Genomic DNA, 27,541 nt, shown 5'->3' on the forward strand with positions numbered 1-27,541 from the left:
TGGGAGGAGAGGAGTGGAACTCCATGCTGGCTTTCAACTGATGCTCCTCATGGGAGGTGAGAACCTGAAGCTCCTGCTCTTCAGCATGAGTCAGATTTAGCTGTTTACTGGTATGTGCAGAGCTGAATTGGCAGATACACCCCAGCCTCACACCCTGAAAGGAAAGAACTTCTCAGAGTTTCCCAAAAGCTCATAAAGCCCTTCAGGCTCAGAAGACGACTTGGGGCTGCACATCTGATGAGTCAGAGTTGCTGCTTTGAGGCAAGGGGTTGAGTCACAGGTGTAGGACAGAGGCAGGATGTTTCCTGGTGGGAGTCATTGATCTGTTCAGCTAGTGCCTGCTGTCTTGCACATCTTCAGGCATCTCATGCTGCTTTTTCATTGGACTGGGACCATGCCCATCCTGAGGTAATGCATGTCAGCCTTGAAGTGGGATGTTCAAATTCATTTTCTGACCTAGCTTTGCCTGGTAGTAGGGCTTACCAGGCTTATGGAAATATTTTCTTCTGCTGCCCAGGCAATTGCAAGTCTGGGATCAGAAAAGCACCTAACAGCAAAGGTTCAGCTTCTGTTCTTGATTTTCCAGGAGCCTTTTTACATCCAGGAAAATGAAATTTTATGTTTGTTCTTTCTTTTCCATCACCTTTCTTGAACATGACTAACTCTTTCTGGCAGGGCTGGGTGACCAGTCATCTGCCTGGACCAAACCCAAGCCCACTTACTACATTTCCTGTTGTTCCCCAGGCTGTCCAGCCTGCCTCCCCTAGCTGATATCACCACACCAAGAGGCGTTGACGTATTTCCTTGTCTTGATACTTCCAGAAGTCATCCCTGAGCAGAGGAATGATAGTCATACAGTGTGGTCTATTTTTAGCCTTTCACAGACTCCTTCTCTGCCCTTGGGCAGGCTCACCATCTTTAACCACTCACTGTTCTACCTCATCATTTTCAGTATGGACATAATCCTACCTTGTCTGCAAACTACTTGTGGGATGGTAGCACTTGGGAGGTTTTTTTGGTTGGAAATTGTATTACAAAAGGGACTTGTGCCCTATTGGCATCAAGGATTTTTAAAAATTGTTGGCAACACAGCTGATGGCATCTCACTTCTTGGGTGGGAAAATGCTACCTTTTCTTGACTCCAAGGTACTGCTCTGTAATCTCCTTTCCATCTCCATCATTTTGAAAACATCATTTTCCCAGTCACTGAAGGAATGCTGCTTTTACCTAGCAGTGGCCAAGGTATCATAGGCAGCTGCTTATTGGGTAGATGGTTACTCTACTGAACATAAACTCAGGGGAGCAACTTCATTTCCTTTTTTTTTTTTGCCAGTTCCATAGGTTTTTCCAAAACGTTCTGTGGTGGATGCTGATTAGGGGTACGTGATCTGAGGGTCCTCATCCTTCTGCCTGTTGTTAATCTCTTCTGAGAGAGGGTCTCCCAAGATGAGGTGATGCTGGAGGGTTCTGAATTCCCCATACAGCACCAGGAGAGATGGAAGCTGAATGCCTTTCCCAAGCATCTAAGCAGCATTTGGCTGGCAGCAATAGTGACGACAGACACCCCAAAAAGGGACAAAGGGGGCTCCCAGCAGCTCCAATGTTGCCACCTCTCTTCTATCTCTCCCTCTCCTTTGGCCAGCCTCACAGCCGGAGAGAGGACGGCTAATACCTTCTTTGGGGTGGTGGAATCTGACTTTGCAGCATCCCCTCTGACAGCCTCAGGAACATTTCTGGCTGTGTCAGCCAAAATTCCTGCCGGGGACTGCTGCAATGCAGCACACCACACCCCCAGCCCGGACAGCCGGCGCTGCTGCTCGGCTCCAGCCCTGCCGCTGCCACGGCCGTCCCTGCTGCCCCTCCCGTTGCCCGGGAGCAGCGCCGGTGATCGCGAGTTGTCGGGCATCCCGCCACGCGGGCAGCGTCCTCCGTCCGTCCGTCCGTCCGTCCGTGCGCGGCGTGTGTCGGAGCGCCTCGCGCACGTTCCGTGTCCAACGCGCCGCCCGCAGAACGCGCTGCCGCCCCGGGCACCGGCCGCGGTTTCGGATTGCATTCCCCGCACAGCCCGGCTGCAGACGCTCCCCGGCCGCGCTGCTGCATGGACTCTGAGCGCAGGGCCCCGGCCGTACCCCGCGGAGGCACACGGCGCTCCCCTCGGCTCCAGGGAGTGCACCATGAAGACGTCAATTGCGTTCTTGCTTTGCATCTCGCTTTTCCCAGGCTTTTCCCAGGGCAGAGTTGTTAGGAAGGATGAAGCTGGTTTTGCCGAGTGTAACGTGTTCTTCTCTGAACAAGTCCCACCCGAAGGATTTACGCAGCCGTACCATGTGAAAATCTGTCAGCAGTACAAGAAAGAGCCACGATTTGCAACCCTCTACAGTACTAAGGACAAAATCCCTCTTTATTCGGCTTTTAAGTTTACAAAGTCAGCTCAAAGTCGGAAGGAGAACTGGCTGGTTGAACCGCAGGTAAGGCAGCTTTTCCTTTGCTGAAAAGCGACTCTTCCTGGAGAAGGTTTCCTCTGGGGTAAAGCGGGGCTAGAATTTGGCAGGGGAGGCAGGAGCTCTGCTTGTTGAACTTGTGTTGGTATGAATTTAGCATGAGCAGAACTTATTTTTGTGCTTGGAACTGAGCAAACAAATAGTTTCTTGTCCCAGGGAGCTTGTAATGAAAACGGAGAGGCTGATGCATGAACGTGCAGTGCCAGAGGAGAGGAAAGCCCTTTCTGACACCCGTGATGTGTTTGTCCTGCCCAGCCAGCTCTTGTGGGCAGGGAGCTGCTGGTGGGTTAAACATTGCAGTGTCAAGTTCAAGTTTGTTCTGCTGCCAGTATGATCACAGTGTTGATAGGGGCTCTTTAGCTTCACTGGGCAGAGATAAAGCATCCATTTGTGGTTCACCAAGTTGATGCTGCAGCTTTTCAGCGTGTCCCAGTGTTGCAGACTGAGGTAGGAAAATGAGTTGCTGTGTTGTGGGGCATGCAGGTTACAGTCAGGTCAGAAATATGCAGTATAAAATTAATTTTGCCAGAGCCTCAATGATTTTTGTCTCCCCTGTCACTTGGCATGTTTAAGCAAGGCCTTCAGGCTGTTCAATTTAATGGAAATCCTTTAAAAACTGGTGGTGCTGTAAGAAAACTTTAGCTCTTCTCCCCCCCCTCCCCCCAATGTTTTAGATTTTTCAACAGTGATAATGACGAATATTGTAGTAACATCAGGCTACCCCATCTGTTGAGCTCAGGAGAGATTATCAGTGCGCAATGTGCTTTGTTAGGGCAGGAATGCCTGCAGAGTCAGAGCAGTGTGTTGGGAGTGTGGCCCTCAGCTACTGGATGTTGCCACAACCCAGTGGCAGCTCACCCCTCTGCCAGGAGAATGCTGTGCTTATTTCTCTCATGTGTGGGGATGAGATACTGAGGCCACAAGGCCACAGGCACTGAAGACAGGAGATATTAACTGGTTATCTTAGCCTGGACTGTCTTCTGGCTCTCTGGGCTGGGTTTTGAGTTGCAGGAGTTTCTAAGGGCCTTTTGATCTGAGCTCCTTCCACTTCACAGGTAAGCTGTGGGAGCTTGTCCTTTTAAAACAGAGGAAACTTTTTGCAGAATCTGTCATTATTGACTTGTGGAAGGGTGGCAAATTTTTAAAGCACAAAGGGAACGAAGGCTGGCAGAATCTTTGGGCAGTGCCATGGAGGCAGCAAGGTAAAGCAGCAGAGATGAGATCCTTTCCCATTTGCCTTGGCCAGTGACACTCTTCATCACCTCAGGCCCCCATATCTGCTCCTGCTTCTTGTGGTCCAGCTCTCCCAGCCCACCTGGGTAGGCTCAGGAGCTGCTCCTGCCATGGAGCAGTGGCCAGCTCCCCCCATCACCCTGTAACTTTGGTCCCCCTGGACCTCCCTTGAGCTGCTGCTCTGCCCTTCCTGCTCCATCCTTTTTGACCCCTCATCTTGTCTTGGTTCCTGCCAGCACTCCAGAGTCCCAAACCTTGTGTGTCCTGTCACCAAAACCTTCTGCAGCCTCAGAAATAATAGGGCAGGTGCAGCTTTTATTTGGTCTGGCTTCTCCTGAGCAGCCTCACAGGATGACAGTAGTTCGTAGTCAACACTAATGGGTCTCCTTCAACCAGAACTGAAATGCAGATGTCCCTTAGCAGCACCTGCTCTGCAGCACAGCCCAGTGAGCTCCTATCACCGATTTCCTGGGTAATTTCCTTGCCAAGACCGGCATGGCTGGGTAGGGGCTGGCTCAGCTGCACAGTGGCATGTGCTTGCTCATGGAGATGCAGACACACAGCAAACGGAAAGAAATCACTATAATAACACTCTCAGCACTCCAGTGAGGGCCTCAGAGTTGTCATATGCATTTTTTGGGATAATGATGTAAGCGGTGAGGGCACCATCTCACTCCCTCCTCAGAAATGTCTGCCAGAGAAACAAATGGCAAATGTAGCACAGAGGCAGTAATTGGGTGAGAAGTGTGAGGAATGTCAGTGCCACCCACCAGCAGATTGGCAGCTGGAAACAATGAATTAATTCAGCAATTAGTGAAAAATTAGAGAGCAGGAAGGGTAGGCTGATGAGCAGGGTACTGATGAGACTCCCCCAGGCACAGGTCTGAAAACAAGCTATGCCACAGATTTCCTAGGGGTTGTGAGCAAGTCACTCAGGTGTCTTTTACCTCACTCCATTTTGGTTGTCTGAAAATCTCTGATTCTTTCTGTAGCTTAGAGAGAGACAGAAAACTCTGGAGTTGCTTTTTCCTTCCTAATTTATGAGGGGCTGGATGAATTACCTTGTGTTTTCATTTGGTTAATGGCCACCACCAGGCAGACAACCAAGGTGGGATTCTTGCCCAGCTCTAGTGCAGCTAGCTCTGAGCTGCTCCTGCAATCCCTCTTGGTAGAGAGTCAAGAGAACAGGCACTTCTAGAGCCCCTGGTGAATGTCCTACTGCAGAAACTTCAGTGTAAGGTGCAGTGTGCCTCTTCCCTGAGGTATGAATCCTAGCTAAGGTTAGATCCAACATTTCCACTTCAATCAAAGGTGCAAAGGTGCCTGAGGAAGTGGTGGTGGGAGAGGGAAGCTGAAGTTCAGGGATCCTACATAGCAGGGTGGGGAAGGTGGGGGCTGGCAGCGTCCTGCCTTGTTAAATGACCAAACTCAGTGGAAGCTGCCTGCCCTAATAACTGTGTGGTGCCATACTTCTAATCCCCCTCCTCCTCTGTCCCTTCTGTCAAACTGCGCCCTCCACTTAGTGACACACATCAATATTGTTATGTGCTAACATCCATACAGGCTGCAGGCACATTAGTTATTTTTAAACCCCCATTCTATGACAGGGAGTTTATCTGTCTGCTTGGGTTTTGCCCTGAGCTCTTCCAGGTTGTTTGGACAGGTGGCTTCATGGCTGACTCCATGAACACAGGTATGTTTTGGGGTGACACAAGCCAGAAGCTTTTTGAAGCAGGGAGGAAAGGTATCTTGCAATGCAAATTAGATGCAGTGCTGAGACAGCTTGCCTTTGGGATTGAGCTGGAGGAGGCATGGAAACCTCAGGTGCACATTAGTTATGACAAACCATAATAGGAGTTATTATAAGCATAATTAGGTGATGTCAGAGCCTGACACATGAGCAGCACACAGTTGTATTTTTGTCATATTCTTTTTTAATTGCACCCAAACAATCTTGATGGTAGGTGCAAAGGCCTGCAACTGGACAGGTAACCAGGGACATATTTTCTTGATAGGATCCTCAAGGTTTGCATGCAGCAGCTCACAGGGAGAGTTTGTTTTGCTTCGTGTAGGTTGGTAATTCCTGCCAGGAGGCAGAGCTAATCCATTTTGGGTCTGTGTGTCCTTGTAGATTGGCAGCACTCACCATGGGAGTGAGATGGGATGAGTGTCTCTGAGAGGATGTCAAACTCCAAAGGGTCATAGCACTGAGAACAGTTCCTGGACACAGCCTCACATCTGTGCCCAATCTCCCTCACCTCTTCTGTGCTATTAAACACACTGGGTGCATCCCTTGTCCCATGGCACACCATCATCTCATCAGAAGGGGAGTATGGCACAGGAAGGGGGGGCAGGAAGAGACGGGTGATTTTCTGGAATGCAAAATGTCTGGCCTCGTCAGCCAGCTGCAGCCTGTTGTTTGGAGTCACTGAGCAAGAGGAGCAGAATAAGGCAGCAAAAGTGCAGAATAAGTCTTTTTAAGTGGTGCATTTAGAAAAAGCTGTGACTTGTGCATCAGCACATGGGACTCACCATGATCCTCCCAGTCCCAAAGCAATAAGCACCAGATACTTCAAAAAAAAAAAAGAGCGAGAAGCCTCCTTAGCCGGAGGTGGGGTAATGCAGCCCTCTGCAATGGCCAGGCTTGGCATTGTGACCAGGCTTGGTGCAGAGGGAGCCCTGCACCTTGACTGCAGGGGTTTGGCTGGTGCAGGAGGCCAGCCAGAGCTCAGCTCCCAGGTGAGGGTGATGGACAGCTGCTGACACTGGCCCTTTCACCCTGACAGGCTTGTGCAGAGCTGTGAGGAGGTGATGTGCCACTAAGAGGATGCAAACTCTGTGTAAGGTTGCAAGGACATAGTTGGGTATCTGTCCAAGGGCACTACAGGGAGGTCAGGAGACAAGGATGAATGACCTGGCAGTGATTCAAGGTTGACTATGAGCTGTCTGTCATAGTGTCTCCAAAGTGCACATTATATAGTGCAGTAAACAATTTATGGGCCAGGGGCAAAGGCAGAAGGTTTAATTGGGCCAGCACAGTGTGGGGAACCTGAGGGCCGCACCCTCTGAAACAGAGACTACAGAAGGCAGTGGCTGCCAGAGATCATCTGCCACCCCTGAACTTCTAGCAACATGTTCACCCTCTAATAATCTGAGGAACAAAATGACAATTTGGCACAGCCCTCTGGAGTGGCTGCAGGCAGTGTCAATAGGAATGACTATGGATCAGACAGAGCTGTGGTCACCTGAGAAGGACCTGAACACACCCTGGCATTTAGTGCTTCTCCTCCCACTGCTCATTACCTCCCCTGGCCGCTCCCTTCCCTGGCGCGTGGCTCCAGGACAAATTCCCACTGCAGTAATCGCTACCTCTGGCTGCACTGCTTGGGAGCCGCAGACACAAGCAGGGAGCACAGATTCCATCGAGGGCCTTGGGTGATGGCGCCCTCCCCCATGTTGTGCCAGGTGGTCATTAAGGATGAGGTTCAGACTGTTAATGACATGAGGATCAGGTTGCTGATGACCAGCCCTCCAACAGCCCTGGGAGCTCACTGCTGTGTTGTCTCCTGTTCGAGGTGGGATAGTTCAGGTCATCTGACATGAACTTGCTTCATTCTTGCTTCTTACAATAAGCAATGAGCAATGAGAGGTAAATGCCTTCTCTAGACATCTTATACACCATGGCTTGTTTGGTTTTTGTTTTTTGTTTTGTTTGGGTTTTTTTTGTTTTGTTTTGTTTTTCTTTCCCCATGACTTGGATTTGATAGTTCAGAGGGTCTTAAGTAAAACCATGGTTAAGTTCTTAAGTGAATTGCAGGTACAACCACAGTAGGAGGTGAAAACATGACTCTAAATCTAGCCATCTATTGGTCTTAAAATCTCTTCCAGGACAAATTACAAGTCAGAGGCTTGGTATGTGGTGCCTGGTGAGACTTTGAAGTCTGTGCTGTGCTATATACCAGGCTGAGAGCTGCAGATGTCCTTTGGAGCCTAACCCAATGTGTTTGGCTGAGAAGCTGAGTAGAGAATACACTCCTCTGAAGCACTTCAAGGAAAGTAATGAGAGGATGCAGGATATAACCCAAGGCATGGCATGTACTAGTAGTGCTATGTCAGGGCTCATTTTACATGTTGTTTTCTAGGAAGGCGAATTGCATGCAGTAACGCTTCTCCCTACTCTTTCAGATAGATGATCCAGAAAATGACTTGCATGAAATGGTGCGTGAAGCTGATATTGGTGGCACTATGGCCAACCTTGGTGCAAACCAAGCCCTGACCTCAGACTACGTGGGCTCTGGCTACGAGAGAGGCCTTCTCAATCCCAGTTTGCTCAATGAGAAGGATTTCCAGGTGGCCACTTACACACTCACGAATGCCGTCCCTCTGAGCCCAGCTCTGAGCAAAAGCTGGCACAGAGACATTGGGAAGGTAGTGGAGCAAGCTCTGATCCCTCACTGCTCCAAGACGGATCTATATCTCCTTGCAGGTGCGGTTCCTTCCAGTGTCAAAGTTAAAGGCAAGGTGTCAGTGCCAGAGAGCCTCTGGCTGGCAGCCTGCTGTGATGCTTCAGAGGGATGGTCCCTGGGACTAGTGAAAAAAACCAGTGATGAAAACAGCTTGGCAGACCTCACGGTGAGAGAGCTGGAGAAGCAGCTTCTCCCAAGAGCTCGCTTGTTCAAGGGCAACTGTGGGAAAGGCAAACAAAGCCAGGAGAAAAGAGAAGCAGTACTGCAAGCTGTCAGTCAGATCCGCTCTGGAGAGCAAGTAGGAACAAAAAACGACCAGGAGACCAAAGAGAATGGCTTGATGAAAACAGTGGCCGGCATCATTGCTACCCCCTTCATCAAACTTCTGGAACTCCTCATCTACATCTTTGTGGAAATTGTGAAATTTGTGTTTTACTTTCTGTGGCTTGTTGTAAAGCAAGTTGTTGGCACAATTCTGGGTGGAGTCTGCAGCCTGTGGAATGAGATGGTGTCCTACCTTAAAGCCATCAGCATGGTGCTCATCAGCATCCCCTATGATGTTGGGAGGGTCATCGTCAACATCTTCCTGGGCTTCCTGGAAATTGTTCAAGATGCGATGTCCCTCACCTACAGGATCCTGAGCATCCCCGTGGAATTCGTCCTTCACCTTGCTGCTTTCCCTTACCACTCCATCTGTGCCATTCCCTCTGTCCTTCAGGACTTGGCCTCTGGGATCGTGGGCACCTTCTTGCTGGTCATCGATGCCACGGCCACGGTTGTGCATGGCTTTTGTTACCTGGCTTGGCACATCCTCAAACAGTTTGTGCCTAAAGGCTCTTCTGGCGACTGAGAGGAACAGAAACCAAGGCTGCAGATACATGGAATAAAGGAGGAATGGGGCAATGCTTTAAGATACATGGCCAAATGCTGTCAATTTCATTCTGGTATTTATTGTAGTGACATTAATAATAATGAACTGACTGGGGAATTACAAGGAGGGCCAAGGCGGTGTCGCTCGGGGCCACCACCACTGTAACTAGAGTTCTGTCTGCTGTCAAATGTTCGGGTTTTATCGGTGCGGGCCACTAAGTTTCTGTGATTTGCAGGTGTCAAGAGGCTTCCTCTGGGAAATGCACACTAAATGTGGTATGAGGTAATTTCTTTCTGGCTATGATGACACTGAAACTTAGGCAGTGGCAGTGAGCTTGCAGAAGTCCAGCCCTTCCAAGGAGCAGATGGTGGTGGTTAGGGGAGGACATGAGTTACAGAGGGTTACTGGGACTTGATGAAAGGAGAGGCAGGCAAGAGTGCAAGGACTTGGGGGTGGGAAACAGCAGGGAGCAGAGTGAAATAGAGGCAAGGTCCTGCTATTGACTGCACTGCTCATTTCTCTGGTGTCCCACTTGTGGAGGGGAGGCAGCTGGGTATATCTCACAGTCTTCAGGCCTTTCCAGACATCTGAAATTGCATGGATCTTGCTGCAAGGAAAGACCCACTTCCCATTTTTTTTTTGCATGATGGGAAAGCATTTTTCCTTAGCCATACCAAGGTTGTCTTCCCCCTTCCCCAGCAACCCTTCCTTGCTGTCTGGTGATCACTGAAGGTCTGAGCCCCGAATCTTCAAGATGTGGTGTTCTCTGAAGGTCTAAGCCCACAAATACCTTAGCCCCGAAGCCCTCGTGTCTGCTCCAATGCCCAGCAGATCTGGGAGCCACACTTTTGGATTCAAATCTGTTGCAAACTGCCTTGTCTCCCTTGAGAGCTGACTGCTCCTGGAGCACACAGGGGACTATGGACTATCAGGTGGGAGGAGAGACAGGAGGGATCCCGGGCTGCAGCGCTTGTTTTGCTGGGTGCATATCCACACACAAAGAGACACCTTAATGTCAGAGGCAGAACCAACTGCTCTTCTGCACTGCACATCCTCTCTGCTCACTCTTCACCCCTTCTTCCCTCTGCCAGCATGAGTCATGTCCCCCAACATCTGTGAAATTGGAGCTGGGGCACATGTCAGGGCTTTGCAGGGGGCCTGCAAGTGTTTGCAGCCAGATGAGGGGCACAGAGACATCTGCCACTGCTGGAGAAGGGCACAGGAGTGCTGCCCTTCCCTGGGGCTCAGCAAGGGGCTTTGGATCTCTTGGTGCAGTTGCCTGCAGGAGGGAGGCTTCCTGTCTCAGCAGCATTTACTTTGGTGGGACTCCACGAGGTGTTTGGGAGTCCTACATGCATGGTTCCTTCCTTTCACACCCATCTGTGTCTCTGCCTCCAGTGCCAGCTTGGTCTGGACCCTGATCTACTGTAGCATCCCATAATGAGTCCCAGGAGTGAGCAAGCAGGTGCTGCCATCCCAGTGCAGTGGTGCTGTGTTGGTGGTGGCCTGCCCTGGGTTGAAGAGAGCTCGGTTACTAACATGGCAGCTTTGTCTCTGTGCATCGTGCAGCAAGGCTGAGCTGGCGTGGATGGATTCAGAGGGAAAAGGAGATTTGGTTCATGATGGGACAGAGCTGTTTCTTTATCTCAGGGACTGTGTTCAGTGCAACCAGATGTGTGTGCACATCCCAGCCCAGCACACCTGGCCAGGTGGCACCCTGTTCAGCAGTGATGCAGATGGCAAAGCTGAGGATGCCAGCAGTGGTGATGAAGTGGGGAAGCAGTGGCATAAATGGAAAGAGAGGATGACTCCTTGCCTTGCCCTTCATGGGCCACTGCTGTTTGGTGGAGAAAGAGAGGCTGTCTGCAAGCAGAACTGGCTTTGTTCAGAAGGAAAAGACTCTTTTGGGTGCCAGTATGGGTTGCAGTTGGGTAAAGTCAGTGGCATTTTGCTATAGGTATGTTGGGTGCAAGGTCATGGCTCCTAACAAGCAGAGAGCAGCCAGTGGATGCTCTCCAAACTGAACTTTGAGTGTCTGCCCACTCAAGCATGCCTGGTCTGCTGTCAAGACAGATGTGGAGCTGATTTCCCGCTCCTTCATGAGACCCTGTCTTAACCCTGGTGCTCCTCAAGGGCTACATGGCAGCTGTGAAGGCAGGAAAGAAGCCAGCTCAGCCCCCAGGGGATGCTGGGGTGGGGTGACAGGATCCCCAGCAGCCTCTGAAGGCAGATGTGATGGTGGCAGCTCTCAACTGCAGCCCAAGCACTGGGGAGAAGGGGGAGCTGGCCCCCACAGCTGTCTTGCACCTTCTGTGGGACCTTGTTTCTGGCCCATTTTAGCTGCGTGGCACTGCACAGCAGCCAGCCATGCACTTCCTGGGGCTCTTCCCTGTGCCTGAGCCCAGCAGCCCCTGCATCCCAGGTCCACCAGCATCTCCAGGGCAGCTCTGCAGTCACAGTGACATGGGGGCTCGTGGGCTGACAAGCGGCAGAGCTGAGGCACCTCAGGAGGTCTGCACTATCAGTTTGCCACCACCACTGCCACCCCACCTAGCTCAGGCCAGCTTGTCTCTGCTGCAGCCATGGCTGCTGGCAGCAAGTGGACAGTCCTTGAAATCTGGGGCGCTGCAGCTCTATAGGATTTGGGCAGAGGTGCAACAGTATTGTAAAAATTGTCTTAACATGCTCAGATTTCAAATGGTAAGAACAGTAACTGGCATGGGGCATTTCTCTTCTGTGCTGCGTGTCTGAGCAGGCAGTGGGAAATCTGCCTTGAGCATCGAGCAATTATCACAGAACAAGCAACATCCTGCAAAAAACCACTGTTTGAGATTCTTCTTATCTAGGCATGATTTATGGCTCCTGAGCTTTACTCTATCCTTGGAAAAGTACGGCTTCAACAAAATAAAATGACTTTTCCTAAGAGGGGCTGGTATCATTTTCTGTCACAGAAATACAAATGAGATAACAACCTAGGGTGTCCTGACTAATCAAGAAAACAGCAGCAGCACAGTTTTTCCTTGTAACAGCTTGCCATCTGATATTAATGGCTCTTTTGTGCTTTTTAAACACCTTTCCTCTCTCAAAGCACTTTAACACTCAATTAATTAAGCTGCAGAATAAGTAGGTAAAAGCTGAGGTGTTGCAGGCAGTATGACTGTGTGTGTGCCAGGAGAGGGGATTGTTTTATTCTTGTGAGATGCAGTGAGATGCACCTGGAGTGCAGCATGATAGCCAGTTTCATACAGAAATCACAGCACAGCAGCACAGTTCTCAGCTCACAGGTAGAAACTCCCTCTTGTGCAGTGCTGGTCCCTGGACTGGCTTTGTCACAACTTCCTTACCTTCTCTAACAGGGGTAATTATATTCCACTGAAGGTATGGAGGTCCTGTGGTGAGTAAACCAGATGCTGGCACCTCCGTTTTGGAGGTACCTCTCTTTTGGCAGATGAACCCCTGCAGCTGAGTGTATCTGTCTCAAGTCTGCAGGGACTGGTGAGGCACTGATACAGGTTGCCTGGAGAAGCTGTGGATGCCCCATCACTGGAAATGGTCAAGTTGGCAGGTTGGATGGAGCTTTGATCAAGGTGGTCTAGTGGAAGGTGTCCTTGCCTTAACCAGATCACCCCGAGCTTTGGCACCGGGGTCTCTGCACCTCGAGGTGCCCCTTGTCTCTGCTGCATCCACCTTGGGGCTGGGCACCCATAAAGGCAGAGGGACTCAGTAGCCCTGCAGGACAGCCCCTCAGGCCCTCTGGGTCACACTGCACGTTTTGGAGCTGCTCACCTTGCATGGAGCTCCATCAGCAGCTCTGTCCCTCCCTTGGTCAGGGAGCAGCTCCTGTTCAGCAGAGAAGTGAGCCATGCTTGCTCACAGGTTATCTCTCCAGCATAGCCAGTGCCAGAAAATGGAAAAGGTATTGGATAATAAACACCAGTGTGACTCGTTTGGCCAGGAGGGATTGTCTGGGAGCAAGGAGTGTAAGGTGTGTCCAGGGTGTGTGTGTATTAGTGAGGTTGCAATACTGTGGGTTTGGCGCAGGATGATTTCTCTTTGCTGCACAGACTCCTGGGCTCTTGGACTCACTTCGGTGGATCTCACACTGGGTAACATCTGCTATTGATTTCCACACAACTGGTGTTTCCAGCCAGGTAGAAAAGCCTAAAGACTTTCCAGTGGTGTTAGTGTTACAGCTGGTTGGAAAATCTCCAAGGAATTATATTCTGTCAGAATGGGGTGATTTATCATATAGGGTTCTTTTCATGGCAATTTACCATTTTTAGTGGAAAATAGTTTTCAAGTCCAGGTTGGAACAAGGACAGGAAACATCCAAGAGCAGCCCAGGGTCTGGATTAGCAGTTTGGATGCTGACATTCAGCACCCACTCCTGCCTAACTGCAGGTTTGGCATGTGAACGTGGCTCTTTCTGTCTCAGAGGCATATCCTTTAGCCATGGCCCATCTTAGCACATGTGTGAGTTTATTCCATTTGTAAGGGTGAAAAAACCTTGTCTCCTTTCCAAAAATACTGAAATTGTGACTGTGTTCCTGGGAGGTAAAAGCCATTTTCTACTAAGCCAGCAGCAAAGTTGCCTGCAAAACTGAAGCACAGGCTTCAAATTCTTCTGCAGTATCACCTTTATTAATAAGTTGATGTTTTAATCTAATTTGACATGGTGAAGAATGGACATCTGGAGCAGATGTCACTGTGTGACTTTTCCAAATCCCCAGTACCTGCTGGTAGAAGATGGTTGTGGACCAATGCCAGGAGCTGTAGCAGGTGGGCAGGACTGTGCTGGTGAGCAGGGGAAGATATATGGGAGAAGAACATCAGACTAAGTAAAATGAAGAAATTTCCTTTTAAATGAAGGTAAATTACAATGAGTAAGCCCCTTGTACACGTTGTCCAGAGAGGTAGTAGGTGCCACAGCCCTGGAAACATTCAAGGTTAGGCTGGATGGGACTCTGAGCAACCTGATGTGGTTGAAGATGTCCCAGGTTGAGCTATGTGGCCCTTAAAGGTCTCCTCCAAGCCAAGCATTCCATGACTCTGTGAAACCAAAAGGCCAGAAGCTAAACACTGAGCAGTAGGGGCTGAGAAATGGTCTCTGCTTGGTCTGACACCGACCAGCTGCCGATGTGAGTGAAACAGCTCCAGAGGGATGATACAATAGGCTCATGGAGACATCACTTTCTGGATTTAGGCCATCTAATGTAGCCATTTAAAAATTCTTCTCTGCTGGCACAGGGTCCCTGTGTTCAGTATAAATGTGTCACCTGCCTTTCACCTGGGCCCCTCAGCTGGGACCAGTGAAGCTTGGCTGGGGTTGGGGGCTGATGGGGCTTGTCCCATCACCCTTGAAGACCTTTGAGATGCCCATTGACATGGCTCATGGGTGGTACAGGTGGGATGGTGTTTCCCACAGGATTTATTAACCCCTTGGAAGGGGTTAATAAATCCTTCCATGCAGGTAGGACTAATATCAGGGCCTGATGCCTCCTGAGTGCTGCTGGCCATGACCTGCAGTGCTCACAGCCACGTTTGGGTGGTGGGGGTTGTGTGTGGCCCTGTTGAAACAGATGGGATTAACCACAGTGTGCACCTCAACCACACAGCTTGGCCTGACCTGTGTGGCATGAATCCAGCTCCCAAAGAACTTGGCCCAGTTTTTTTGAGTTCATGGAAAACATGTGCATTTGTGGGTTGGATGAGTTCATCCCTCACCCTCAGGCACCTTTGCACTGGAGGTGACAGCCTGCACTTGAAAACACCACTACACCTGCAGAAATGAGCTGAGTGTCTGATGTAGGGCAGGGGGGCTGCCTTCCCAGGGGTCTGTGAGGGCACAGAGCCCATGGCTGCAGAAGAGGCTTGAATGGTAACAGTGGCTTTCCTTGGTGTCAGAGGGGTGCCAGTCTGAGGCTCATCACTACAGCAGCTGAGGATGACTACTCAGACACAATCATTAAGGTTGGAAGAGAGCTCTAAGATCATCGAGTCCTACACAGCACTACCAAATGCACCCCTAAACTGCATCCCCAAGTGCCACACCCATGTGTTCCTTGAATTCTTCCAAGGTGTGATTCACAATTCCCTAAGCAGTCTGCTCCAACGCCTGACCATCCTTTCAGTAAGCAAATTTTTCCTAATCTCCAAACTAAACTTCCCCTGGTGCATCCTGGGGCCATTTCTCTTGTCCTGCCACTTGCTACCTGGGAGAAGAGACCGATCTGCTCCTGGCTACAATCAACTTTCATGTGTGATCAAAGACAAGTGAACAGGCTCAGGCTCCAGTGATAAAGGATAATTTTGTCCATTCCCTGATCCTGTAATACTTTAGATCATGCCCCCATTCCCAACCCAAGGAAGGCTTGGTGGAGCAGGATCTATCTGAGAACCTGGTCCCTGTTCTTTATTTCTCTGAGGAGCTTATTCAGCATCTCATTCTTTCTCCATCCCCCATTTCCAGCTGTGAACAGATGCAGGTGTTCACCACTGAGCACATTCCCACAACATGTCCTGCTGGCACTGCTGGGGCCCCTGTGGGCACAGCACTGAGGCTTTGGACCTCTGTGGTTGTGGGGATTTGCCCTCAGGTCCACTAATGAGAGCTGGTAATGAAGCCTTCAATGGAACTACTCCTGTTCCTGTTTTTCACAAAAAAATTGATTTTTGTTGTTTTGATTTTTCATCACAAAAAAAAAAAAAAAACAAAAAAAAACAAAACACCCAGAAAGAAAAAGCCTAGGGATTAGCTTAAATCTAATACCACGTTTTCAGCTGATATTTTCAGCATCACTGCTGTATTGCAGATGTGAGCTGCAGCTTCACCTTCTGCGAGCTGAACGCTGAATCCCAGCCGCGTTTCCCCTGACGTGGAGGGTGAGGCGGATCAGAGTCCCCCAGGAGATGATTCAGGGCAGATGCCACCCTCTGGTGGAGGCTCTGCCTCTCTCCATGCATTGCAGAGGGAGCCTAGAGAGAGTGGCTAGGTAATTTTGCCAGGCAAATTAAACGCCTGCGTTCAGGCAGCAGCGCCTCCCCAGCCCAGCCCTGCTGGTGCTTTCGGGGACATAAATCAGCAGGACAGAGGTGCTCTGGGCTGAAGGTAAGCCCCCTCCACGGGGCTGCACCTTGTGGCAGCAAACTGCTGGGAATTCTTTCCTGAGCAATTCAGCACTGAATGTTCCAGCTCACCACTGCTGAAACACTTCTGTTTTGACTGTAATCACATTTTGCTGCACTTGCTGTATCTAGTTTTTGGCTATGTTTTATTGCCTGGATATACAGATACTCTGAACACCAGCCCCAGGCAGGAGAAGGAGGAGAAGGAGGACAGGGAGAAGAAGGAGGAGAGGAGGAGAAGGAGGGCTTCCCTTCTGCAAAAGCACTTTCCTGCAGGTCAGAAAGGTTCCAGGTTTGCTCCAAGGGCCTTAGAAAAGCCTGAGGGAAAAAAACACTCATGGAAGATGAGGAGGGTTTTAATTTAGCAGGGAATACAAATGCAGTGATCATCTTCCTTATGTATTGAAAAGCTTACAAAAAATCAATGATGTTTCCATGAGCTCATTGGCATGATGAATGATGTTATTTAAAATCTATGTAATTCCAGCTTGGGTTTGTAGAGCCTCTGGTCCTCTGCCCAGGTGCCTCACCAAATAACTCCATCATGATCCAACTAAAAGCTTCTGGGGAGAGTTTTCATGACCCCACATTGCATAAAATTTGGTCTAATTAAGCATGTAGTGCTGAAATGAAGTAGTGCAGGTGAGTGCACTTCAGTTAATGTACACTTGGGAGAGCAGATCCACCGATGGCTCTGTACAGGATCTGAGGCTGGTCACCATTTCTCCCCATTGCTATGGCACAAGGAGCATGAGGCGATGCTGGGAAGAAGTAAAGGAGACCCCAGCAGAAGTGGAAATGCAGCCCTGCAGCTGTGGGCTTCCTTGAGCCATGAGTGGGCAGGCAGTCTCCATGGGCAGTGGCTCGTGGCTCCTTGGCTCCAGCCGGGAGGCTGAGGGTGCCCACACTCCAGGCTGATGGCCATGGGGCACACCAGGGCGTCCCCCTGTGCTCCCTGAGGAGGGAGGAACCTGGTGAGGCGTGGGGTCAGCCCAGCCAGGTGTCTCCCCAGGGATGTGCTGCCCATGGCAGGGCTGCCTACCTTTATCTCAGCCATGGCCCTTTGCCAGGTCCCAGGGACATCCCACAGCTGTCACCATGGGCTGCGGGGAGATTGTCCCACAGCCACTCAGTGTGGGCACATGAGCATCCCTGTGACACAGTCCCTGGTCTGCCACCACCCTGTGGTGTCCAGAGAGGGCACAGGGGCAGGGGAGAGATGGCGGCAGAGTGGTGGCCCAGGAGGATGGGCAAAGAGGTCTTGGGGAATCACCAACACACAAGGAGTTTTGGCTCTGAATTTCCTGTGGGAAACCAGCTGGAGAGGTGAGGATGGGGTGTGGGGGAGCAGGGCTGTCCTCTCCTGTGCTGGGTACCCCATCTGAGCACTCACACCACACACAGGGTGTGAGCTGAGACCAGAATCAGGGCAGGGCTTACTTGAGGGTGGCACTGTCCTGCCCTGCTGATCATCCATGTTCTGGGACTTCTAAGGGCTAAAGCAGGAATTCCACAGCAGCCTTTGGCTTTGAGGAATGCTACAAGATTTTTATCTTTTTCAGGATGTTGCTGGTGACATGGTGTCCCTCCCAGTCCCTCTGGTGACTGGAGGTGACAGCCACACCACCTGTACCAGGGACCTGGACCTAAGACAACATATATTCTCAGAGTTTTAGAACTCCCACTGAAAGCAAATAAATAAGCACTTTATATATGTGCAGATATTTATATACATACATGTATTTATCCTATTGTGATCTGTGCATCCTGCAGCTGAAGGCAAAGTTACACCCAAAATATCCCAGGTCTGCAGCTCGTGTTAACTGGTTTAGTCTTTCTTAGGGAAGTGATCATCTCCCCCAGGACAAACTTCCCTGGTGATCCCTCAGCACTAAGTCACCCCTCTCTGGGGATAGATGGGGCAGGGTTTGGGGACTTGGGGACAATTTGACTGCCAGGTAAGCTTGGCACTGCCCTGAGCCAGCACCCTCAGCACACATTTCCTCTCACCTTTGCTAGCCCTTCCTGTTTTTATGGCTCTCACCCACTTCTGCCCTGGGGTTTGCCCAGGTCTCCCTGGAAGAGGGATTAAATAATCTCTGTATTGAATGATACATAAATTAAAATCCACTACAAAGGCATGGAGAGGAAGGACACTTTGAGGACTGAATTTTCCCAAAACACAGGATGTTCTGCTCTAGAGATGTGGCAGAATGATGGCTCAAGCAGGAGTCAGGTTTTATCCATTTTATTTAACCAATGAAATTCCTACTGATAACAATGAAAGTAATTTCAGCAAGTATAAATGCGATACAGTTTTAAACAAACCCCATTGTTCTGTACCTATAAATAGATTTTTCAAAACCTCATAAAAAGTGCAGATTTATGAATTGCTGTTAAAATGTTAATACATGATTCCTTTGTTTAAAAATGCGTTTTTGTCTCTTAACTCACAAAAAAAAGAAAGTTCCTTCTGCATCTGTTCAGATAAATTCAAGTCGGGTAACTTAAAAACTAACAAAAGTCACACACAAAAAATTCCATCCCACTAGGTCAGTCTGTCCTTTCAAAAAAAAAGGAAAAAAAAAACCAACAAACCCAACCAGCAACAACAGGAAAGAAATGACAAAAGCTGCTGTGGGAACCCACAGTGAGCTCCTAGCAGCTGCCTCACCTTGCAGGCAAACCTCCCATGAAAGCAAGGAGCCCGTGGCGTATCCCTGGGGCTCAGGACAGGTGGTGACCTGGGAGCAGGACAGGAGGTGTGCCACTGCCCACAGGGTGCTGCAGGGACTGTGGGACCCACAGAGCTGCCGCACTTCGTCCCTTCCTGGTGGTGGCAGGGAGCGACAGTGTCAGAGCTCTGTCCTCAGCCCTCCGTCCCAAACGCCCGCAGCACAGGGAGGCAGGAGCTGACAGCTGCTGGGCTGGGCACAATCCACCCTCTGTCCAGAGGGTCACAGGTGGGAGATGCAGTGAAATGCCCCTCTCTGGGCACGGCGCTGCCCTGCCTGCTGCCCCAGCCTAGGCGGCTCAGACCCACGGCTGCCAACAGGGAGCCAGTGCTGCTTCTCACCCCCATGTGCCAGGCTCTGCAGTCAGCAAACCAGGGGCTGATGTTTGCACTCGAGAGAGGCTTGGAAGCTTTTTGGCTGCAGAAGTGCCATGACCATGTTTGTGGTCCAGCAGCTGCTCTGTCCGTCCCTCTCATGCCAGCGAGCTCGTGCGTGCCCTGTGCACTGGTGAGCAGAGTGTGGGAGGCAGCCTGCAGCAGGCTCAGGGGTACAGGGGGCTGAAACAGACCCCAGGCCCCAGCCCTGGCTGTGTTTGGGTCACACACAGGGTGGCTGTGTGGCTCCTGCTTTGTGCAGAGAGGGGCTCGGCTCCCACAGTCGAGAGAGGTCGGCTGGTGCTTCTCCCTGTATCTACAGTGGTATCGTATCTACAGCAGGGTCTGTTTAGCAAGAGCAGTTTAAAGTGGCTATGTTTATCAAGTTTGCTACTTTATGAATTAAAAAAAACAAAAAACGAAACAACAAAACAAAAAAAACCAAACCCCAACAACTATAAATACAAAGACTCTCACACACCAGACACTTGCAGCCTGCGTGACTCTTCAATAACCGCATCAATATTCTGTTAAAAAGCTTATTCTACTTAGAACTATACATAGTACAAGAGACCGAGAGTGGCAGTCGTGTTCGGGCACACTACCTGCCCCAGGGTGGCCCACAGTCAGGTGCTTCCTAAAAAATCAAGGAGTTACAGTAACATGGCACAGGACTGCAAAGCCGATCACAGCTTCTGCTTACACTGCATACGAAGTACCAAGGGGAACACAAAAAAGAACTGGTGTTAATACTGATGGATTAAAGAGTAACTATAAAGATCAAAACAGACGTTCACAGCATGCTACATATATTGCTCACAAACTTTCCTTTTTTTTTTTTAAAAAAAGGCTAATACAAAACAAGGAGTTGGCAGTCTGATTTTCAGTTTTGTCGGATAGAAAGGTAAAGCATATACATTCATTGTGTGGCTTTCCAGCAAAAGGAGAAAAGGGTAAAATCCAGAGATTTCAAGTTTGCAAAATTCCTATTTTTTTAAGCTACAGTTCATATCCAGTTCTGGTCACAGTCGTGAAAAGACCTCTGACTGCACTGCCTAGCAGAGTCCAAGGGTTGTACCCTACATATTATTATTTTCCCCCTAAAAGTGGCCACATCACCCACCACCATGAGCAGGCTGCTCCTGCAGCCACCTGGGCACATGGCAGCTGGGCTGGAGGGAAGAGGTTTGGGTCTGGTGGCACGACATGAGCATGAAGTGAGGAATGAGACACAGTTTTGGACTGTTGGTGTTTGGAGCTGCTGCTGTTGCTGCCCCCCAGACTCCTCAGCTGGAGACACAATGCTTGGTGATTGACCCATTTTGCCTCAAAACTCCCTTCAAAAGGCTGATGGGGATGTGAAAATGCAACTCAACAGCAGCAGGTTTTTCTTGGGAAGGATAGTTCCCTTCCCCTACTCCATCTTTGGAGTAAGGAAAGGGTCCCAGCTCTGTTCCCAAAGAAGCCTTTGGACATTGTGGAAGGAGGCATCCTCCACCACCTCCCCTATGCACAGGCACACAAAAGAACCTCTCAGACAACTTCCCTCAACATCAGGGAAGTTTCTTCAGCTGACCAATCCCTCAACTCCTCCTGAGCTGGCCGCGTCCCCTTGGAGTGCCTGTGCCTCCCAGTGCTGACAGACTGGCTTGCTCCCCACAGTTAGTGTAACAATTGGCATCTCCAGTACCTCTAACTACTGTCAGGAACAAAGTTTCTATTTTCCACAAGCCTGATGATACTCAGTACCCTAGGAACACCCAACTCTGTCTCCAGCAGCTGCTTCACAACATGCATTTGGATTTTTTCCTATAGATAAATGAAAAACCCACATCCACTTGTTCCAGAGGCTGGATGCAGTCTGCCCGGCTGCAAAGCACCCAAGGGACTGCCAGCCAGGTGGCCCTGTAAGCCTGCCTGGCAGAAAGGAACCTCAAATTCCCTGTTAGAAGTTCCTCTGAGAAACCTGCACAGCTGATAGCTCAAGCATGGGGCGTTTCACCAAAGAAAGAATTTCCTTAGTGAATCCACTGCATTTTTTACTGTAACTCCAGACACACTCTTTGATTCTGTAACTCTTTGACACACTACTAAGCAAATATTGAGTTTCATCCTTTTGAACCACATTTAGCATTTTCCTGTCCAGAAACAATCTACTATGGCAATTAAGTGTCTCTAAATGTGAGAAAGAGCCTCTGCCCTTACCAACAGGCAGTGACAGAGGAACCTTGTTTTCAAGGTTAAGGCTGGGAGGTTGTCCCTGCATCTGGGAGGCTGCTTGGGGTTGGGAATTGGGAAAACAGGAAGCACTTGATGCAGGACGGGGGGGTGGCAGGTTGGAAAATGACAATTTTTCCCCTGATGAGCAGCAAAGGATTAAATATCTGCAAGAGAGACCTGATGCAGACTGGGGGAGCAGCAGCATGACCACCTGCCAGGAAATGTGCTCTAAGGAATAAATTAACACTGATCAAGATGCTCCTGAAGTTTCCTCATACTACTGTGCTCTCTCCATCTCTCACACCTGTAATCTATGCAGTAGGTATGAAATACTATATTAATTTTCATTTGGAGATAAAATGCTTCACTTACAATTCCCAAATATAGGAAAGCTGGTGGATGCATCTTTTCAGACAGACATAGTGCTGGGGGACATGAGGAACTGTAAACCTGAAGTTCAGGTAATGAAAACTGACATTTTGTCCAGCTCTTGGAATGACTGCTAACAGCAACTAAATCTTACAGCTTTATAGTCAGATCTGCTCTGGCAAAGTTCATTTACAACAAATCCACTCCCTCTTTTGTTTCGTGCAACATCACCCCTTATTTATGGGAGAAGGATCCAAACATACAGAAAGTAACTGAAAGAACATCACTTGAGATCAAGAAGATTAGGGTATTTCTTTTGATCCAAAAATGTTTGGTTCAGGCACATGCTATCCACTTACTCCCACCAATGAATGTTTTCTGCAAGTAGAACCTAAACAACTCAGCTCTTCTAAAAGGGAGTCCAAATTCTGGATCATGAGCCTGAAATGTATGCCTATGTTAATGGAAAACACACATGCATGAGAAACATTGAGAACCTGTTCTGCAAGAGCAGTGGCTTACAGTTTAACTGCTTTAGGAGAGATTTCTCTAAGTCTACATTAGGTCCCCAAAACAACTCATTTCATTAACAATCACTGTGAATCACATGGATCTGGTGTATATTATTCCTTTAGTCTCTATGGAAATTAATTTTATTCTATTTTATTTAGGTGATTCAGTTTCTTTAAAAATCTGACTCAAACATTCAAATGGGCATTTTCTAGGATTTTGCCGAGTGCCTGGGTGCTTAAATCCCCACTGAAATTTAGGCAGCTAGCTGGTTTTCTTAAATCCCATGAAAATATCAGTAGCACTACAAACAAAAACACACTTGAAAAATCTGGTGCATTGACTTTCTGCACTCAAGTAATAGAGCAACAAAATGTCTTCCTTTTTGTTCTTTTCTGATCTGTTCTAAATTTATACTTACATTTGTAATTGTTTACAAGCACTGACTTTCCTGTCCTTAAATCTTTTTTTTAATACATAGGAAGAGCTGATAGTGGCAATTCTTTAACTCTTACAACGGAAATAAATCCTTTTCAAGGGTCAAGGTGTTGGGCAAGGGAGGGGATTGTCCCACTGTGCTCTGCACTGGGGCAGCCTCACCTTGAGTGCTCTGTGCTGCATTGGGTGCCACAATATGCAAGATATGAAACTATTAGGGAGCATCCAAAGAAGGGCAACAAGGATGTGAAGGGCTTTGGGATGTGAAGGGCTTTGAGGGGAAGCCACATGAGGAGTGGCTGAGGGCACTCGGTCTGTTCAGCCTGGAGGAGACTGAGGGGAGACCTCACTGTAGTTACAAATTCTTTGAGAGGGAAGAGGAGGGGCAGGCACTGATCTCTTTGGTGACCAGTGACAGCACTGGAGAGAATGGCCTGAAGTTGAGTCAGGGGAGGTTCAGGTTGGATATCAGGAAAAGTTTGTTCCCCCCGAGGGTGGTTAGGCACTGGAACAGGCTCCCCAGAGAAGCCTGACAGAGTTCAAGAAGTGTTTGGACAATGCTGTCAAGCATATGGTGTGACTCTTGGGCCTGTCCTGTGCAGGGTCAGGAGCTGGGCCTCTTGTGGGCCTCTTCCAACTCCAGATTTTATGATTCTGTGATTTTTATTTTAATGAAGGCTTTAGGACAAAGGATATATGTTTCAGTTCAGCCTTGATGAAAATAAATCCATCTACAGCTCACCAAAATTCTCATAGGACACCACAGCACTAGCTGTAGTATCTATCTGCACAAACTGCACCCAAATTTAAAATTATTATTTCTGTTTTAATGATTATTTCTGTTCTTGTATAAGGATACTCTCATGAAATTCAGCTGTGGGTAGAGTGTTCTGGGAAATGTAAATGCTTTCTCCCGTTGGCACCTTTTTCACTTCTCTTCATTACCAAAAAAATAGAGCAAGGACATACTCTACAGCAACACACAAGTTTTAAGTGACTCTGCAATGATAAGAAGCTGTTCATGCTCAAAAGCTCTGTTCCCTACTCACAGTGTTCCCTGTGCTAGCTGGTTAATTTGTACCTATCAGGCTTTCTCTTCAGCAGACAGGAGACTATACACTTTGTTTTTATGTTGGTCACGGCTGGGATTTTGTGGACTAACATGAATGCTGGGAATTACCAATTCCAATGAAGGAACACAGAGGGAGAGGATCTACACTTCCAATCATTATGGTACCCTTAAGAAAAATATTAATGAACAAAGTGTGAAGATTCACATTCATGCATGCTTTAAAAATGTAAAAAAAAAAATCCAAGAACACTTGCACATTAAAACCTGGCACAGTGTGAACCTAAAGCACACATAAAGTGTATGGCAGCGTTGTCTGACTTTAAACAAACATCTATTAAAAATCCCAAATTTGTGTATAAAAACCAGGCTATAAATTGTTGCACTGTAAATGCAATACTTTCAAAAAAATGCCACGTGGAAAACATTTCCAGATGTTTCAAGTTTGCATGTAATATTAAAGAAAAAAAACAGAAATAGCAAACTAGTTTTACAATGACATTTCCTGTGATGGAATGTCTTGCAGGCCATATGGGACTTGATATGGCACTTAAAAAACCAAAACAAAACACTGGTTTACTACAAGTTTTATGAAGCAATCCATTTATGGTTTCTGTATTTCAAATCTGCTCATGTACTTTGCTCATGAAGGCATTTGAGCTGGCAAGTATATTTCATAAGGAAAGAAGTAAAGGCACTCATGTTTCCAAATGTAAAACTCAACCTACTCCAGAAGTCTGTGCATTTCTGAGGGGAAACGAAGCCATCATATTAGTTATCCCAATCTAGTTTCACCTCCTTTCCAGAGCTCAACTGTGCTTCTTGAGGACTACTTGACTTTTCAATGCAAAGAAATTTAAAGTAGTACTGAACAGTTCCCATCACTTGAAAAACACCCGAAGTATTGCATGAAAACTTCTCTCAGCAGAAGCCATTAGGTATGGCCACTACAATCACAAGAGGGGGGAAAAGGATCGTAACAATTTAGAAAGCAAATCTAAGTTCACACATAAGAGCATCTCAGTATTTCTGAGAAATCTTTGCCATTAGCTATAAAAGATAAGTAAATCTGATGTTCTACCCAATGCTCTCTAGCAGACAGACCAGTGTTGTCTGTTGGGTAGTTTTCTAAATAGCCAACATGACACTTAAAAAAAATTAATTACTGATTTTTTTTCTTCAAAAGGTTTTCACATGCAGAGTCTGCAGTCTGAAAGTGCAGAAAAGTGTACAATCATTGGGCTTTCCAATCTGGAACGGACAGATAAAGCAGAAAAAAACAACATGCAAAGTCAAAGCAAGGATCAGGAAAAGGAAGAAAAGAGAAAACTAACTTTAGTAGAGTACTGGTCCATGGTTTTGTAAATGGAAAGTGTCAAAATATGACTGGTAGTATTTTTTTTCTAACTATTCTGCAATCACCAATAAAAAAAAAAAGTCCTGCATTAACTACTGCAATCCAACAGAACATTAAAAATAAACCTGTCTAGTTAGTTTTGAATGTATACCACAGAAATAAAGGTCACCCTCCTCAAAAGAAATATGAAAAGTCCAAACCAACAGACAAATTTGAAGCAGTTCACTTGTGTTCTACTGGGTAAGTTTAAGCATCTCTTTAGGCACTTCACTGGTTCATTAAATGCAATACAAAATAAAGCTATAAATATCAACATTTTGTGCTCTCAAAAATTAGTCAAAAGCAACAGAAAACAGCACAAAAGTGTGACATTTTTGGCAGCTTATTTCTTCCCTTCCCCAATATTACTGGTTGTCCAAAAATGCTTTGTTTTGGGGATGCTTTGGCATCTCAGTATCAAGTTGTCTTAAGCCATAAAAGCTAAAACAAAACTGCTAGGCCTTAGACATTAAAGAAATTTGGTTTTAAAATTTCTTTATGGCTATATAAAAGGACACTTTAGCAGTGGCATGTCAGGGAAAAAAGCTTGCTTTCTTTTTAAATATTGCACTTTTCTTTTGTTCACTCACACTAATGCATAGAAACTTTAAAAACTTTGAATATTACAATTTCATGCTATGAAAAAGTTATGGGAAATAATTTCTATACATCCAATATGAAAGAATAGATATACTAGCCTTCCTTTACTTTCCTTATTTAAAACATTGATAAAGAAGAGAGTGCAAAAAACCCCACAACCCTATTTTTGGTCAGCCTGTGTATTAATTTTATAGGTGCCAACTAAACAAATTGCAACACATGATGAGCATGGATGTTGTCAGGACCACTGAGGGTGACTGTCAGTAAAACAAGACTATGCATGATTGAAACACAGTAAGTGTGGCTGAAATGGCAAATCGTGAGGCCTCTTCTCCTTGCGAAGGGGCACGACAAAGCGTGAATGAATTTTGCACTTCAGTAGCATGCTGTAAGATTTATCAAGATCAATTTCACATTAAAGTGTGCTCGATGTTTGCATCCACATCTTGCATCACCTCCAATTGCTGTAGTAAGACAGTGACTGGCAGCAGTCTCCGGGACACACAGGAGAATCCAGTGGGCGATTCGACACAGCACAGCCCGCGCGTCTCTGTCGCGAGTCACGACGTGGTGGGACGTTCTCAGGACAGGCAGAACTGATCTTCTGCTGGACTCCACTCATCTGAAAAATGATTGCTTGGAAAAAGAAGTCTCTAAGCACTTCACTCCAGTGCCTAAAGAACAAAGCGCTAGGATTGGATACAATAAAACCAGTTCCAGGATCCTGACCGCTGTGCAGAAATCCAGCCGGAAACAATGCAGAGTAGCGCTCCTCAGTGTTACTTTTGTTATCATTAGTAATGTTAAGCATCAAGAAAATAAAACACGTCATTGCACATTACAGCCGCCAAGAAGCACGGCTAAACTTTGACACTAGAGAATTGAATAACCTGATGCTACATCACAAACAGCTTCTGGTGTGTATCTATTTCAAAAGGTCTTTACATACTCAGTAAAAGCCCTGTACTCCTGGCCAGCGAGTGCTTCAGGTTAAGTGACGAGTTATGGCACGAAGGGCATACAGAAGTTCGGCTTGCATCCGAGCTTCCATCAGAAGTAGATTGACATGAACCTGTAAAAAATTGCATCAGCCATTTAGCTCACCTCTGAGTGCAACATGGTTATTCATTCAGGCTGAAAATTCTAACCTTTAGTAAAGTATAGCTGCAAGAAAACTTTGCCATTTCTCCCTGTACCCTGCTGCAGGACTACAGTTCCTCTAGAAATAGCTGTGTAGTGATGCCAATATCGACAACATCCCAGGATGTTGTCAGGACAACAAACAAGATTGCTGCTTCAAGCAATCTTCCATCTGAGAAGCCAACCTTAAATATTTTTTTGTATCCTAATGGAATTAGCTCTTTCAAATTATATTTGGTTATCTTTACTACCACCTGGGACCATTATATAGGAGAACAGAATAAGGAACAGTTTCCATGCCAGATAAGCTAGAAGGCACTCATGCACTGAACCCTTCTCAGGAAGCATTTCATGTGATATCTGAAAGCATGTTGACATTTTTATTGCTGAAAACCACTATAAAATATACATATATATATATATATATATATATGAGTTTAGGTATTTCTTGATCTCCAAATCCCAAGTATTGGCATAGTTGATCACTTCTGCAT

The 27,541-nt window shown here is 47.6% G+C and overlaps 2 protein-coding genes across 3 annotated transcripts in view; one reads left to right on the forward strand and one right to left on the reverse strand.

Annotated features, from left to right (window-relative positions):
• The first annotated feature begins 1,439 nt into the window (after positions 1-1,439).
• On the forward strand, positions 1,440-20,638 carry ENDOD1 (endonuclease domain containing 1). Its single transcript, XM_014270633.3, has 2 exons — positions 1,440-2,468; positions 7,920-20,638. Exons 1-2 carry the CDS (start codon positions 1,455-1,457, stop codon positions 9,048-9,050), a joined length of 2,145 nt encoding a protein of 714 aa, XP_014126108.3. The 5' UTR covers positions 1,440-1,454; the 3' UTR covers positions 9,051-20,638.
• Positions 20,088-27,541, reverse strand: part of SESN3 (sestrin 3) — a 43,259-nt gene continuing 35,805 nt past the window's right edge. For both annotated transcript variants that reach the window (XM_005492076.4, XM_026796468.2), the window contains exon 10: positions 20,088-26,979. In XM_005492076.4, the coding sequence (XP_005492133.1) occupies positions 26,893-26,979 (87 nt within the window). In that variant the 3' untranslated portion in view covers positions 20,088-26,892. The remainder of the gene's footprint in view (positions 26,980-27,541) is intronic.

This window comes from Zonotrichia albicollis, chromosome 2, assembly GCF_047830755.1.
Source record: "Zonotrichia albicollis isolate bZonAlb1 chromosome 2, bZonAlb1.hap1, whole genome shotgun sequence".
Taxonomy (NCBI): Eukaryota; Metazoa; Chordata; class Aves; order Passeriformes; family Passerellidae; genus Zonotrichia; species Zonotrichia albicollis.